This window comes from Oncorhynchus keta, chromosome 32 (genome assembly GCF_023373465.1).
Source record: "Oncorhynchus keta strain PuntledgeMale-10-30-2019 chromosome 32, Oket_V2, whole genome shotgun sequence".
Lineage (NCBI taxonomy): Eukaryota > Metazoa > Chordata > Actinopteri > Salmoniformes > Salmonidae > Oncorhynchus > Oncorhynchus keta.
In genome coordinates this window covers 5,753,649-5,768,746 of record NC_068452.1, presented here as the reverse complement: position 1 = coordinate 5,768,746, position 15,098 = coordinate 5,753,649, and the positions used below count along the sequence as shown (strand labels likewise).

At 43.5% G+C, this 15,098-nt stretch overlaps 1 protein-coding gene and 1 long non-coding RNA gene across 4 annotated transcripts in view; one reads left to right on the top strand and one right to left on the bottom strand.

Annotated features, from left to right (window-relative positions):
- Nucleotides 1-374: 374 nt before the first annotated feature.
- The window catches only part of LOC118364910 (zinc finger protein Aiolos-like), a 31,126-nt gene continuing 16,402 nt past the window's right edge, over nt 375-15,098 (bottom strand). Inside the window, exons 1-8 of one of the 3 annotated variants that reach the window (XM_035746727.2) lie at nt 12,209-12,455; nt 11,429-11,493; nt 11,083-11,241; nt 5,445-5,810; nt 4,852-5,019; nt 3,956-4,072; nt 2,934-3,053; nt 375-1,241 (exon numbers count right to left, since the gene is read on the bottom strand). In XM_035746727.2, coding sequence (XP_035602620.2) covers nt 574-1,241; nt 2,934-3,053; nt 3,956-4,072; nt 4,852-5,019; nt 5,445-5,810; nt 11,083-11,241; nt 11,429-11,480 — 1,650 coding nt within the window. In that variant the 5' untranslated portion in view covers nt 11,481-11,493; nt 12,209-12,455 and the 3' untranslated portion in view covers nt 375-573. Of the gene's footprint in view, nt 1,242-2,933; nt 3,054-3,955; nt 4,073-4,851; nt 5,020-5,444; nt 5,811-11,082; nt 11,242-11,428; nt 11,623-12,208; nt 12,456-15,098 lie in introns of those variants that run through there. The other 2 variants (XM_052490528.1, XM_052490527.1) reach the window with 2 other exon arrangements.
- LOC127914451 (uncharacterized) lies at nt 12,931-14,544 on the top strand. Its single transcript, XR_008088391.1, has 2 exons — nt 12,931-13,118; nt 13,223-14,544. It is a non-coding gene; the product is annotated as an uncharacterized LOC127914451 (long non-coding RNA).

Sequence of the window (15,098 nt, the reverse complement as noted above, 5' to 3'; positions counted from 1 at the left end):
TATATTGACACTGCTGTTGAATAGTCACCCCAAAAATAAGATGAAGAACACATATATATTTCTGTAGAAAAGTTATCCCGCGGCTTAGTGAAGTAGAATAAAATGTAGTCCCACATAAAACATAAAACATAGACAGAAAAATAACTATTGATCAAATGATTATCTTTCAGATAATCCTGATTTCTTTTACTTTTGACACTGTTATTTGTCATAAATAAATGTTGGCACTTGAGTCAAGCATGATTATCCTCTACAAAACAATTTAAATGCTACATTACTGAAATGCTACATTTCCTTGTGTGTGTGTGTGTGTGTGTGTGTGTGTGTGTGTGTGTGTGTGTGTGTGTGTGTGTGTGTGTGTGTGTGTGTGTGTGTGTGTGTGTGTGTGTGTGTGTGTGTGTGGTAATACTGGTGCTAATTAAAAACAAAAAGGAAAGTCCCTGAGATCATTTTTGTGTGTATGTAATGTTTGTACACAATTCATGTGTGTAAGTGTATAAATGTGTATGCATTATTCCGTTTAGGAGTCTGACTACATGTATGGGTGTATGTGTGTGTTCAAATGTGTCTATACTACTTCAACTCCAGGCGGTGCTCGCCGCGCGCAATGTGTGAGGAGAACTCATAGCGGTCCCGGCTGCGGTGGCCACATACATTGCACTCCAGTGGGTCACGGAAGCCGTGGCAGCCCATGTGGATGGTGAACATGACGTAGTCCAGAAACCACACCCTGCAGTGACCGCAGGGGTACACCGCCCCCGCTCCTGTACCTACCCCAACCCCTACCTCCCCCTCGCTCCTTACCACCCTCAGAGCCTCTATGGGGGGCATGGGGAGCGCGTGAGCCTGGCTATGGGGGCGTGGGAGGCTGTTGTGGGGACTGGGCCCCAGCAGGTGCCCCAGGCTGTAGATGAGAGGCTGGGAGAGCTGGGCCCGATCGGCGTGGAGTGTGTCCATGCTAGGGTGGCCCTGGCTGGGCCGGGGCAGGTAGGCGAGACCAGTGCTCTGCTGCTGCTCCAGCTTGTGACCATTGGTGAGGGCCAGGGGGCTCATGTCAGCGCGGCTCAGGGGGATGGGGTAGGCCCTGTGGGGGGAGGCAGAGTCAGGGTCCTGGCCTGTGTAGAGGGGCTGGTGGCTGTGGTGGTTCTCGGATCCTGGGGAGGTGAGCGGAGGGTCCATGACGTCAGAGCGGTGGATCAGCTCCCTGTTGAAGCTCAGGTCCAGACACACGCCGTTGTCCCCTAGATCACCCACACAGGGAAAGACACCTCAGCATTCACTCACTCAGCACTGTGCAGGTGGGGCCACTAACCCAGAGCCAAAAATACATCAACTGTACATCTCTGTCTACCACACACATATATCTCTATATAAATGGCTCTGCGGTAACCATTTCGCTCTCAGAAAAGAGCCAGAGCCGTGCAGTGGAGAGGGAGCCACAAGATAGCCACCTCCACTAACCATAAGGAGCATCAGCAGCAAAGGAGCAAGCTCGGTCACACTTGAAGATAAAAAGCACATTTTGTACAATTGAAATCTTGATAGCTCGTGCAATGGAGAACTAGCAGGCAGCCGCTGACCCTGTAGATAAACGAGCTTCCTACCACAGAACGAACACTAAGAGGGCGTGACAGAACAAGAGATCTGTGTCCCAAACGTCACCTTGTTCTATACAATGCACAATGGAATAGGGTGCCATTTGGTGACCTACAGGGAAATAGGGTGCCATTTAGGACTCAAGCCACAGAGACGAGGAGGAGACGAAGAGGCCTCTCAGTCTCCACGGCTGCAGCTGCTGTTCCACCACAAGAGGAGACGGAGGCATCTGCTCACGTTTCGCGCTCTCGTCTGTTTTTCAACCACCACCTCTCTTTTCCTCCTGTGGTCGTTATATTGCAAGATTTCAGTTCATTTGTCAGGGTGATGGGTGACAGGAGGATCTCTTTAGGCCAGACAGCTTTGCTGTTTCTTTGCAGCGCCTCGAATTCTGAAACGAAACACTCCATGATAAGCGGAGACGCTTGACAAGAAAGTGTGACCTGGGTATTGGAAATGGGTACAACACTTTAGGGTTTGGGAAGTCAACGTGATGACAAATCACTCATTTACTGAAACGGACGGTTTTCAAACACTCAGCAGTAGTAGTAGTAGTAGTAGTGCAGAAGTTTCAATGAAGCACTACGACTTGGATGTTTATACTTGTCCGTTTGTGTGTGAGAGTGTTCCCGTGTGCAAAAGGCACATCTCCCACGATTGCTTCATGTTATTGGCATTCTATTCCTATGCGTGGTTAACCATACCCACCTAACATATACATGAGGCAGGGAAATTAGGGCAGTGGACTACCACCCTATGGCGCGGTGCAGCAGATGAGGCTGGCGTTCTGCCCAGAATTCCTGCTTGGCAAGCAGAGCAAGGGGGGACAGGAGAACTGCATAGATAGAGAGACATAGACAGAGAGCGAAAAAGACAGACAGACAGACATGTAGCTTAGACAGACAACAATATGACACACTTAAATTATTATTATTTTTTTAATCATTAAAACGTACATTTATTTTAATTAAGTGCAACTGACAGTAAACACGAATACGATAACAGCAGCAGCAAGGGGTCAGATTATAGTAAAAACCTGACAGGTGCAGCAATGAAGCCAGTAATCAGAGACCCATTACACACAGACATACAATTAATCCACTTGCTATTGAATTGCCAAATTAGCAATTTCTCAAAAGAATAAGCAACCAGCAGTCCAGTCACAAAGGAATCATCCAATTAAAAATTGCAATTCCTCATTTTGTTTGAATGACTACATCAACAGCAAAAAAAAAACATCTGCAGTTTTCACCGCCTACACACTCAGCCATGCCTAGTTAACCCTACCAAGGTGACAGCCTGCAAGATAGTTGAGGAATGAGTCAGACTGGTCTTACCAGTGAACTTCTGTGGCATAGAGCTCTTGCGTTTGGCCACGTTGCTCGCCAACCTGTCCAGTAGCAGAGCGCGCTCCGTGCCCATATGAGTAGTCCTGGACACGTGGGTGTCCTCACCGGCTGAGAGACCCACACACACAGAGAGAGAGAGAGAGAGAGAGAGAGAGAGAGAGAGAGAGAGAGAGAGAGAGAGAGAGAGAGAGAGAGAGAGAGAGAGAAAGAGAGAGAGTTTTCTTAGCAGTACAGAGGTACAGCAAAGACAAAGTGTGTGCTTTCTGTCCGCTGTGCTGCAACTGTCTACTGCCTCGAGCATTTGAGGTTGTGAAATGATCTTTTTCTTTTGAAGAACTAATAAACAAAATGACTTTAAAATGAAACTCGCCCTCAGAGGAACCAAGATAGCCAAGATAACAAAGCCCGTGACCTCACTTCCTGGTGTTTTGCCTCATCGACTAGTGAGGCCTGCAGGAGGAAGACCGCAAGGTCGAGGATGTGCTTCCTCACCACACGCTATCTATCTGCCGTACTTACGACATTCAACCGACCACAAAACAACTTGGTATTTTTTGTGTCGCAACCGTCCTGACTGTCCCCCATGGCTGGCAAACAGACTTCTGGGGGGGGGGTGCAGTCAGAACAGGACACCGAGACGTTTGTCCTACATCTCTTCTGACTGACTTCCCCTCTGGTGTCCTTTCAACACAACGTCTCCCACCACAACAGCCACAACCTATTTAGCTGTAATGGTGGGGCAACTAAATGGAATGAAGCTACACAACTCTGCAGCCAGCAAATGTGTATGTGTGTATGCGTGTGTGGGAGTAGACAACAGAATGTGCACACATCTGCGTGTGAGTGCCTGCGAATGTTGTATGTGTGTATGTGTGTGTGTGTGTGTGTGATTGCATGAGCAAAGTGTGTATGTGTGTATGTCTAAAGTGCATTTGTGTAAGTGTGTATGTGTGTGTCTGAAATGTGTGTGTGTAACAGAGAGTAGGGAGGAGTGTTCCAGGGCTTCTCACCTCTCTCAGCGTTGCCTTTGTTCTGGATGTACACATGGCACCTCTCTCTGTGCTCTTCAAGGGAGCTGCGCTGCTTGTAACTGCGACCGCAGTGGTTGCACTTGTAGGGCTTCTCTACTGTGAGAAAAGAGTTTCAGTTAAAACTACAAACTCCCACTTCAAACCATCATACACTTTGCTTACTGAGGCTGTTGTTAAATAATGGGGCAACTGCGATCTCTGCAAGATCCTCCCTTTATTTTTTGAGGTTGTATTTTACTCCCTTTTTCTCACCAATTTCGATCTGGTCTCATCGCTGCAACTCCCCAACGGGCTCGGGAGGCGAGGGTCGAGGCACGCGTCCTCCGAAACATGACCCGCCAAACCGCGCTCCTGAACACCCGCCAGCTTAACCCGGAAGCCAGCCGCACCAATGCATCGGAGGAAACACTGTTCACCTGATGACCGGGGTCAACCTGCAGGCACTCGGCCCGTCACAGTAAGTCGCTAGAGCGCAATGAGCCAAGTAAAGCCCCACCGGTCAAACCATCCCCTAACCCAGACGACGCTGGGCCAATTGTGTGCAGTCCTATGAGACTCTCGGACACGGCCCAGTTGTGGCACAGCCCGGGAAATGAACCCGGGTATGCGCCACTGGGGAGGCCTCAAGAACCTCCTTTAAATGAACGTCACTGACAGCCCCAACGTGATATCAACGCATATCTAAATAACTGTGTGCAGACAGGTTATAGGTACTTACGTGTGCGTGTATGTGTGTGCGTGTGTTTGCATGTATTTTGTGCACATGTGTAAGTAAGTGCGAACAGATGGAAAATACCTGAGTTTGTGTTATTATGAGATGCATGTGTGGTTATACATATGTAAACGCAGGTGGCACACAGATGGTGGATAGGTACTTGAGTGAGTGCGCAGGTGTCCGCTGAGGGCGTCTCGTCTGCGGCAGGCGTAGCTGCACATCGGGCACTTGAAGGGCTTCTCCCCTGAGTGCAGTTTGATGTGGCGAAGCAGGTTTCCCTTCTGGGTGAAGGAAGCGCCACACTGGCTGCAGTGGAACGGACGTTCACCTGGGTGTAGGGAAAAACAGAGGGATCCCATGTCATGGAGAAACTCGGGTCAACACCGCCAAGACTTACTGATACAGTAGTTATGTAGCGCATAGTTGAGCTACTGTGGTAGGTGAACTCGTATGTATTACTCTGCAGTACTGTGACTGAATAGGAGTTAACACTTGGTTTGTTATAAAGCAGACGGTTGAGTGAAGTGTGCTTGCTGTGTTATAGCAGATGTTGAAATGGCATTTTATCAGTGCGAGGGCAAGTATTGCAGAGTGCATGTAAAGTCAAATGTGTCCATTCAGTGTGACGCACGAGTCACTGTACATATTGAAACACAAATATTTTAATCAAACACCTTGATCTACTGAGTTTATAAAAATAAAAATAAACATTATTTAAGGCCAGGGTTGGTTTGGCTGTGTTACTCTGCTCACCGGTGTGGCTTCGCTTGTGCACGAGCAGCACATTGATGCTGACGCAGGACAGGCCACAGATGTCACAGTTGAGCTTGCCTGCTGCCTGGCTGCGGGGTTCTGCTGCGTACGGCGAGGAGTCGGTGTGGGCGTCCTGCGGGCCTGTGGTCTCATACTTTACATAATCTGCCAGAGACAGGTCCTGTGGTTCGTTAAGGGTTTCTCCCTCTTCCTCCCCTTCTCCTTCGTCTTCCTCATCCCTTTCCTTCTCCTCCTCTTCCTCTTCTTCATAAAGGTAATTGTCTCGTTCACCTTCTTCTTCACTCTTGGGGTACTGATCGTCATTGTCGTCATACTCTTCATTCTCAGTTTTCACAGGAACCCCATCTAGGAAGGAGGGGAGAGAAAGAGAGGGTTAAATATATTTCCCTCCTTGGTTATTTGACTTCATGAGCAGCTAGAGCAAATTGCATGAAACTAGTTATGGCTGGTCTATGGTGGTAAAACAACATTAAAGAAATCAATATTTTTTGCTTTTCGACTAGTCTTATTTCAGCTGACCTGTTTCATAAACAGACTGACTGACTTTAAAGGGGCAATCAGCAGTTGCTCCATCCATTTTTGGACTTATAAATGAATTATATGTACCCATAGATTCTTGAAGAATATAACTTGTAAATGCCTCATGAGCTTAAATCAACTGTCGTAGCCCATCAGAACCCAAAATATATGCTTGTTTTACTCCAATGTTTGTAAACAAAGAACATGTAAGCAAACCCTATATAGCCTCAAAACATGGTTAAAACTATAATTTTGATATCATGGATGGTCAATCCTTGCATCCATAGCTCTGCCTATGAATTTGAGAGTGATTACATTTCTCCAGTCCCATCCCTCGGCTTTTTACAGAACCAGCGGTGGGGAGAGGGATTTGCTATTGTTTCTACTGCCGATTGCCACTTTAAGCCCCAAAAGTTAGTATTTTGTCCACTGCCAGTGTGCGAAGAGAAAAATGCCAGTCTATGTTGTAAAACCTATCTAATGATTCTACATGCAGTTTTCTGCAAATATGGACATAAAATAGCTTCCCAGCTAACACAGCATTCTGAGAACCCGATGATTCAGAGAGCTTGGTGAGAGCGTGGTTGTCCTATGATTATTTTGCATACAACCTTCCCACAACTTTCTGGGAATGGTGCAGGATAGTTGCTAGGCTTTGGAATATTCTCAGCACATTTAAGGAACTTGACAAAAAAAAAACATTATTTTCATTACCTTAACATTAGTTTCATTATACCTTAACATAATGTTTTCTAAATGTTCAAACATGGTTACATTTTATTTCACTGCTAGTAATGTTCTAGGAACGTTCTCCAAATGGTTTGACATTGGGAATGTTCTCAAATTGTTGAGAGAATGTTAAGAAACTTAAGAAACAACTTTCTTCTTCAGGAATTTCATTACTTCAAAATAACGTTTCCTACAGGTTTCCTCATGGTTCCATTTAAAGTAATGTTCTCAAATTGTTCCAAGAACATTAAGAAACAATGTTCTTCTGTGGGAATTTCAGTACGTCAGCAATTACGTTTCCTACAAGTTTCCTCATGGTTCTATTTAAAAGACATGTTCTCAAATTGTTCCGAGAACCATAATGTTGTAATGTTCAGAGAAGGTTCTAAGAATGTAATTTAAAAACATACATTCCGAAAACTTTCCATAAAAAACACTTTCGTTACGTTCAGAGATTTACATTTTTACATTTCGCCCTCAGCATCAACAAAACTCTCTCTAAACTCTACCTTGTTAATGGTGTTCAGGTGTGTTGACCGTGCCCACTAATTGGCCACACCTGATCTTAATGAGTGCTTGTATGGTATGCTAGCTCCATCCTGGTGGCGCAGTGGACTAATTCCATGGTTAGAGAAGAGAAGATTATTGGTTCAAATCTTCACTGATGGTGTGTCACAATAAAAAATGAAGGTGTTTGCATAAGTACTGCTTCATAAGGAAATGGATTTTCATGTGTCTTATCTGTGCTTGGATTTCAAAAAAGTGAACCCACAATAAGATAGCAGTGTTATTAAGTGTTATTGAAACATTCAGGTGAAAGGATTAAGGAAGTTATTAAATAACCTATCATTTCCAATCTCAGAGCTTTAATAAAACCTCCCAGGAAAACTTTCAAGGAACCAGAGTAAAACATTCTCATAACCTCCCTGCAACTTAAAAATAAAACATTCTCATAACATTTTAAAAAACTTTCATTTTTACCAGTCAGGAAACATGGCTTCGTTCCCACAACCAATGTGAAACTGAAAATATACAGCACCAGTCAAAAATGTGGACACATCTACTCATTCAAGGGTTTTTCTTATTTTTTTAACCATTTTCTACGTTGTAGAATAATAGTGAAGACATCAAAACTATGAAATAACACATTTAGAATCATGTAGTGACCAAAAAAGTTTTAAACAAATCAAAATATATTTTTTATTCTTCAAATTAGCCATGACAACTTTGCACACTCCAGCTTCACCTGGAATGCTTATCCAACAGTCTTGAACGAGTTCCCACATATGCTGAGCACTTGTTGGCTGCTTTTCCTTCACTCTGCGGTCCAACTCATCCCAAACCATCTCAAATGGGTTGAGGCCGGGTGATTGTGGAGGCCAGGTTATCTGATGCAGCACTCCATCATTCTCCTTCTTGGACAAATGTCCCTTGCACAGCCTGGAGGTGTGTTTTGGGTCATTGTCCTGTTGAAAAACAAATGATAGTCCCACTAAGCGCAAACAGGATGGGATGGCGTATTGCTGCAAAATGCTGTGGTAGCCATGTTGGTTTAGCGTGCCTTAAATTATAAATAAATCACTGACAGTGTCACCATCACACCACCTCCTCCATGCTTCACGGTGGGAACCACACATCATCCATTCATATACTCTGCGTCTCACAAAGGCACGGCGGTTGGAACCAAAAATCTCAAATTTGGACTTATCAGACCAAAGGACAGACTCCCACCGGTCTAATGTCCATTGATCTTGTTTCTTGGCCCAAGCAAGTCTCTTTTTCTTATTGGTATCCTTTAGTAGTGGTTTCTTTGCAGCAATTCGACCATTAAGGCCTGAATCACGCAGTCTCTTCTGAACAGTTGATGTTGAGATGTGTCTGTTACATAAACTCTGTGAAAATCATTTTGGGCTGCTGTTAACTCTAATGAACGTATCCTCTGCAGCAGAGGTAACTCTGGGTCTTCCTTTCCTGTGGCGGTCCTCATGAGGGACAGTTTCATCATAGCACCTGATGGTTTTTGTGACTGCACTTGAAGAAACTTTCAAAGTTCTTGAAATGTTCCGCATTGACTGACCTTTGTGTCTTAAATTAATGATGGACTGTTTGCTTATTTGAGCTGTTCTTGCCATAATATGGACTTGGTCTTTTACCACCCCTACCTTGTCACAACACAACTGATGTGCTCAAATGTATTAAGAAGGAAAGAAATTCCACAAATGAACTTTTAACAAGGCACAGCTGTTAATTGAAATGCATACCAGGTGACTACCTCATGAAGCTGGTTGAGAGACTGCCAAGACTGTGCAACGCTGTCATCGAGGCAAAGGGTGGCTACTTTGAAGAATTTGTTTAACACTCTTTTGGTTACTACATGATTCCATATGTGTTATTTTACAGTTTTGATGTCTTCACTATTATTCTACAATGTAGGAAATTGTAAACTTTTAACTGGTACTGTACATTCCCACGACTTCCAAAACACCAAATATGCTAGCTGGGTTAGCAGAGCTCCACGGGGCCAATCATCAGACATAAACTTCTACAAGGTTTTGTGATAAACGCCACATCTCCACCTCTACATTTGTATTTACGCTTAGAATATTTTACAATATTGACACCAGCCCGTCTCCTAGTTTGGTTAGGCGAATTTAAGACAAGGCAGACTGCCAGAGAAAGATTTAGGAGATGTTTTTCGTAGATAACAGCAAGGCATTTCCTTTCAATGCTCAGAAACCAGAACCAGGGCAGAGACAAAGCGGCAAAGAGAAACCTCTCAGTCAACGTCGAAGAAAAGAACACAACAGCCATGCTTCATCATCTTCTGATCATACAGATTGAGAGCATAGCCCTCCCCATAAGTGTAGCATTGCCTTTTCAAGTTAGAAGTGTATACCCCAAACCACGCAAGTGTGCAACCCAAGTCCTTAAAAGTGCATAACTCAAACCTAGCAAATGTACACCAATATAGGGCTGGGTGATATATTGTGAATACCTACATACCGGTATGGATTTGTCAAATACCATATTTAAAGATGTTTTTCATACAGTGCTAAATAACTTAAAAGTTCAACAAATGGACTACTTCACTGTCAGTATTGTCCTAGTTTGATCGCGAATAAAAACCAAATCAGAATTTGTTGCCATTCTAGGGTCATGTCCTACTTCTAAAACATATTTGGAACTTGAATTGTTCAGAAACATACAATTCTGTCAAATGTCGCCATACCATCAAAAATGAGAAAAATATAGTGAAATGATATTTGGGCCATATCGCCAAGCCCCACACCAATAAGCCCTGCAAGAGTAGGCCTACACCCCAAGCATTGCAAGTTTAAGACCCAAACCCTGCAAGTGTGCACCTCATACCATACAAGTAAATCCCAAGCCCTGCAGTGTATAGGCTATCCCCTAAGTCTTACAGTCTATATATCCTACAACTGCACCTGTGTACACGTCAAGACCTGGGCTCTGGCCTGCAATGCCTGTCCCTGCTGAGACTCAACCAACCCCTGTCGAGACTCAAGTTATATTCCATCCAGAAACCACATTGTGGTCTCAGCGGTGGCTGATGCTCTTCCTTGTCATGCAAAGCGCTCAGAGGTGCGATGGAAACTTTGCACAGAGAGAGGCCCCATATAGAGTCCAGGGCCTGAGTGCAGTGAACCGCAGGGCGCGCTTCAGTAGAAATTCAGAGCTACAGGGTTACACCCCGACTGTGTAGCTGTGGCAAAAGACTAAAATAAGGAAGCGCATGGCCTCCAGTAGTAGCTCCAGCAGACTTACACCACACCGGTAACACTTTATTTAAGGGTCCATAATAAACCATTTATAAGGCATTTAAAAACAGTTTTATTCACCATTTTATTTATCATTACTCCCACATCTGTAAATGTTAGTAAGTTAGTTATTCACACATGTATATATATTTCCTTAAACATCCTGTGTTGTGTACCTATTATTTTACCAGGTACTGCAGGAATGTCTACCAATGGCATGCCCGTCTTTTTGTGAGATATTACACTGCTCACTCAAAACATGTATAAAGTACACATAAAGTATCAATTGTGCTCACTTTAGATTAGGGACTGCAAATAAAACGCAGGTATACTTATGATTAGTAATGATTCATAAATGGTTTATACATGTCTAAGTAATTATTAATAAATGCCTTAGAATTTTTTTTTTTAAATGGAGTCAATGTCTGGTTAACACTGGTGGTCTGACCTCCTTTGTTCACTGCCTCTGTTAAGCCCAATGGCTTGTGCATTTCATCCCATAGGTCGGTTGAGTATTGAGCGCAAGTGGGTAAAGCTAGTCAATACAGCATGGTTTTGGGGCAATATTCTCATCAACACGTGTTTTGTACCTGTCATTCCCTCGTTTCCTGTGGGTTCTGAGTACTCCATTCCACTCTCTGAGGTCTTCCCTGGGGCCTCCTCTTCCTCTCCCTGCCTCTCCCCTGCCCCTTCTCCTCTCTCCACCTCCTCTGCCCGTGGCCTCTCATCTGTCACGGCGCTGCTAACGTCTGTGAAGAGACCATCGCCATCTTAGCCTAACATACATCTCAAACCGTATACGTTTTTTTTGGGGGCATCATTTTTTTTGTAAGTCAATTTATGACCACATCCTTTTTTGCAACAATAAAGATGATTAGCCTACGGTATGGAATATAAATTAGAGTGAAAGTTCTACGTTGAAAAAAGCTGTCATACCCATCATTTCATGTTGTGATGACTTGAGCTCTTGTTTTTCCTCTGTGTTCATCTTCAATGATTCTCTGTGGAAATAAAACACAAAAGAGGCAGTGTGCCAATCAACCCATTACTGCAAAAGTTAACATTAACCTCAGAAAGCACTAAATCGGTTAATATATGCAAAATAATATTGATTTCATTTGGCATATTTCCGTGGAATTAAGTGACTTTTCATGCAATAAGCCACTAAGTAGGGCATACGCAATGCAATATGTAAAAAATAAAATAAAAAGTAAACCAGTAAACGACTAAATAAATGTGTGGTAAATTGTCCGTGCATGGTCCATTGCTCAACCCTAGCAGTTCATTCAAATGAAGAAGAAAAAAATATGACGATCACTGAACATGCATTTCCTGCCAAGATGATGCAAATAGAAAACTGTGAAAGAGACAATTCTACACTTCTACAGCAATGTAGCCATACAATTCTCCAGCATATTATTTCATTTTTCAACAGAAAAGACACCCTGCCAGAGGTAGTTCTTTGATTTGACAAAGTTAAGCCCTATTTCTTACAGCACACATAGGTTTTTTCATGCTTAAAACAATATAAAACTCCCATTATCACAATACTTTTTGAATTATAGCTAAATGCACCTATTTTAATGTGAACTATTCCGTTTTTTTCTATACAGTAGAGGCTTATCTTCCTATTCCCATTTCACATTCCTGTTAAAAATATATTTAACTCGGGGAAGACAACAGCAGTTTTCATAATCTCTTTTTAAAACGTCTCACCTGTAATGTATCTCCCCCCTGATACTGAAGCGCTCACGTCCAGTTTTAAATTCACCTGTCTCTCCCGCCGTTCAGATTCCCTTCTCCGCCACTGGATCGCCTCGCGTTATGGATAAGCCAAGGTTGACGTCATACGCTAAACTTTGGAGACCGTCTTAAAGGAACAGGCGACTGATTTTTTTTGTTGCCTAAACGAAGTGATGGAAATACTTTGTAATGCCATAGGAAGACTAGAGTGAAGACATTTTAAGAATGGAGGTTGAAGTGGTGAATATGCGTTATACATGTATGCATGGATTTATCATTATGATATGAATGACTACGATCATCAAAACAGGATATTACAGTAGACGTTCAACGACGGGCTCCGAATAATATACAAGTAACCCACCTTGTGGCCAAAGACTGCTCTGCTACTGCCTCCTCTTTCCATTTAAAGTGTTTTTGTGCATGTATCCCTGCCAATTATTTAATAATTTGCCAGTAAATCTATCCACTGATTGCATGAATATACCATGACCAAGCATGGTAATGCTGTCAGAAGAAACGTTTGTTTGGGTAATGGATATTGATGCATTAATGTGGTCTACCGGCTCAAACAGACTTTTGTTCCGTCTACCACAGGTAACCTTTTGTTCTGTCTACCACAGGTAACCTTTTGTTCTGTCTACCACAGGTAACCTTTAGTTCTGTCTACCACAGGTAACCTTTAGTTCTGTCTACCACAGGTAACCTTTTGTTCTGTCTACCACAGGTAACCTTTTGTTCTGTCTACCACAGGTAACCTTTTGTTCTGTCTACCACAGGTAACCTTTTGTTCTGTCTACCACAGGTAACATTTTGTTCTGTCTACCACAGGTAACCTTTTGTTCTGTCTACCACAGGTGACCTTTTGTTCTGTCTACCACAGGTGACCTTTTGTTCTGTCTACCACAGGTAACCTTTTGTTCTGTCTACCACAGGTAACCTTTTGTTCTGTCTACCACAGGTAACCTTTTGTTCTGTCTACCACAGGTAACCTTTTGTTCTGTCTACCACAGGTAACCTTTTGTTCTGTCTACCACAGGTAACCTTTTGTTCTGTCTACCACAGGTAACCTTTTGTTCTGTCTACCACAGGTAACCTTTTGTTCTGTCTACCACAGGTAACATTTTGTTCTGTCTACCACAGGTAACCTTTTGTTCTGTCTACCACAGGTAACCTTTTGTTCTGTCTACCACAGGTAACCTTTTGTTCTGTCTACCACAGGTGACCTTTTGTTCTGTCTACCACAGGTAACCTTTTGTTCTGTCTACCACAGGTAACCTTTTGTTCTGTCTACCACAGGTAACATTTTGTTCTGTCTACCACAGGTAACCTTTTGTTCTGTCTACCACAGGTAACCTTTTGTTCTGTCTACCACAGGTAACCTGTTGTTCTGTCTACCACAGGTAACCTTTTGTTCTGTCTACCACAGGTAACCTTTTGTTCTGTCTACCACAGGTAACCTTTTGTTCTGTCTACCACAGGTAACCTTTTGTTCTGTCTACCACAGGTAACCTTTTGTTCTGTCTACCACAGGTAACCTTTTGTTCTGTCTACCACAGGTAACCTTTTGTTCTGTCTACCACAGGTAACCTTTTGTTCTGTCTACCACAGGTGACCTTTTGTTCTGTCTACCACAGGTAACCTTTTGTTCTGTCTACCACAGGTAACCTTTTGTTCTGTCTACCACAGGTAACCTTTTGTTCTGTCTACCACAGGTAACCTTTTGTTCTGTCTACCACAGGTAACCTTTTGTTCTGTCTACCACAGGTAACCTTTTGTTCTGTCTACCACAGGTAACCTTTTGGTTATAACGGGATCATCGCTTTCTATAGCCTATACTGTGTGTGTGAATATGTGCTCATTAGAGCTGTGGCATTGGACATTTCGGAACTAATACAGAACAGCAAAAAGTGCTTTACTGCAGCTTGGGACAAGCAATCAGGTGTGTGAGTATTGTAGGACACTGACTCACAGAATCACAATCTTATCTGGGAAATTTGCTGCGAGGGCTGAAGCAGACCGCACGTTACTGACTCACCCCCTTTCCCGGCCTCATTGCTAACTATCCACCGACTGACCTAGGCAGCACCCAATGCTGTATCCCTGTCTCTCACACACACACGGATCACACCCGGCTTCATCTGTAACCACGGAGGGACCAGGGAGCATTCTCGCTCTCTTTCTCACACACGCACACGCACACACACACACACACACACACACACACACACACACACACACACACACACACACACACACACACACACACACACACACACACACACACACACACACACACACACACAAACCTCATAAATGGCATACCACCTATCCAGCAGCTCGAGCTCACTACAGTTGGCCTTATTATTTCATGAGAGATGGGAGACCAATAAACACCTCCACTGATGACACCTGTGGATTTCTCTACCGCTGTTACAGTACAGGCTTATTCACTTATTCGAGTTGTGCCTTGAACAAGATATTTGACATGCCAAAAGCAAACAGTTGAAGAAAGGTTTTATTGTACTATTTACAGTATGTGTTCCAATATTGTAATAGTTTGTTATTCATTACTTAATGGCCCCTATACCAAGAGACGTGGATAGAAATGACAAAAGGTATTACCAAAAAGCAATAATGGGTCATTTGGGGATTTGTACTGAATATCAATGAGGCCCACTACATCAGTAAAGAGGACTACTGATGTCGTCCAAAATGCAAAATACATACATTCACTGTGCGAGACTAGACGTTGGTTTCTTGCAGAACGCTGAGACATTTGCTGCATGCCCCTGTCGTTTTCTGCTCATTTATTGAGAGAGGGAAGGAAGGAATCTCATCGCTAATAACACGTACCACCCAC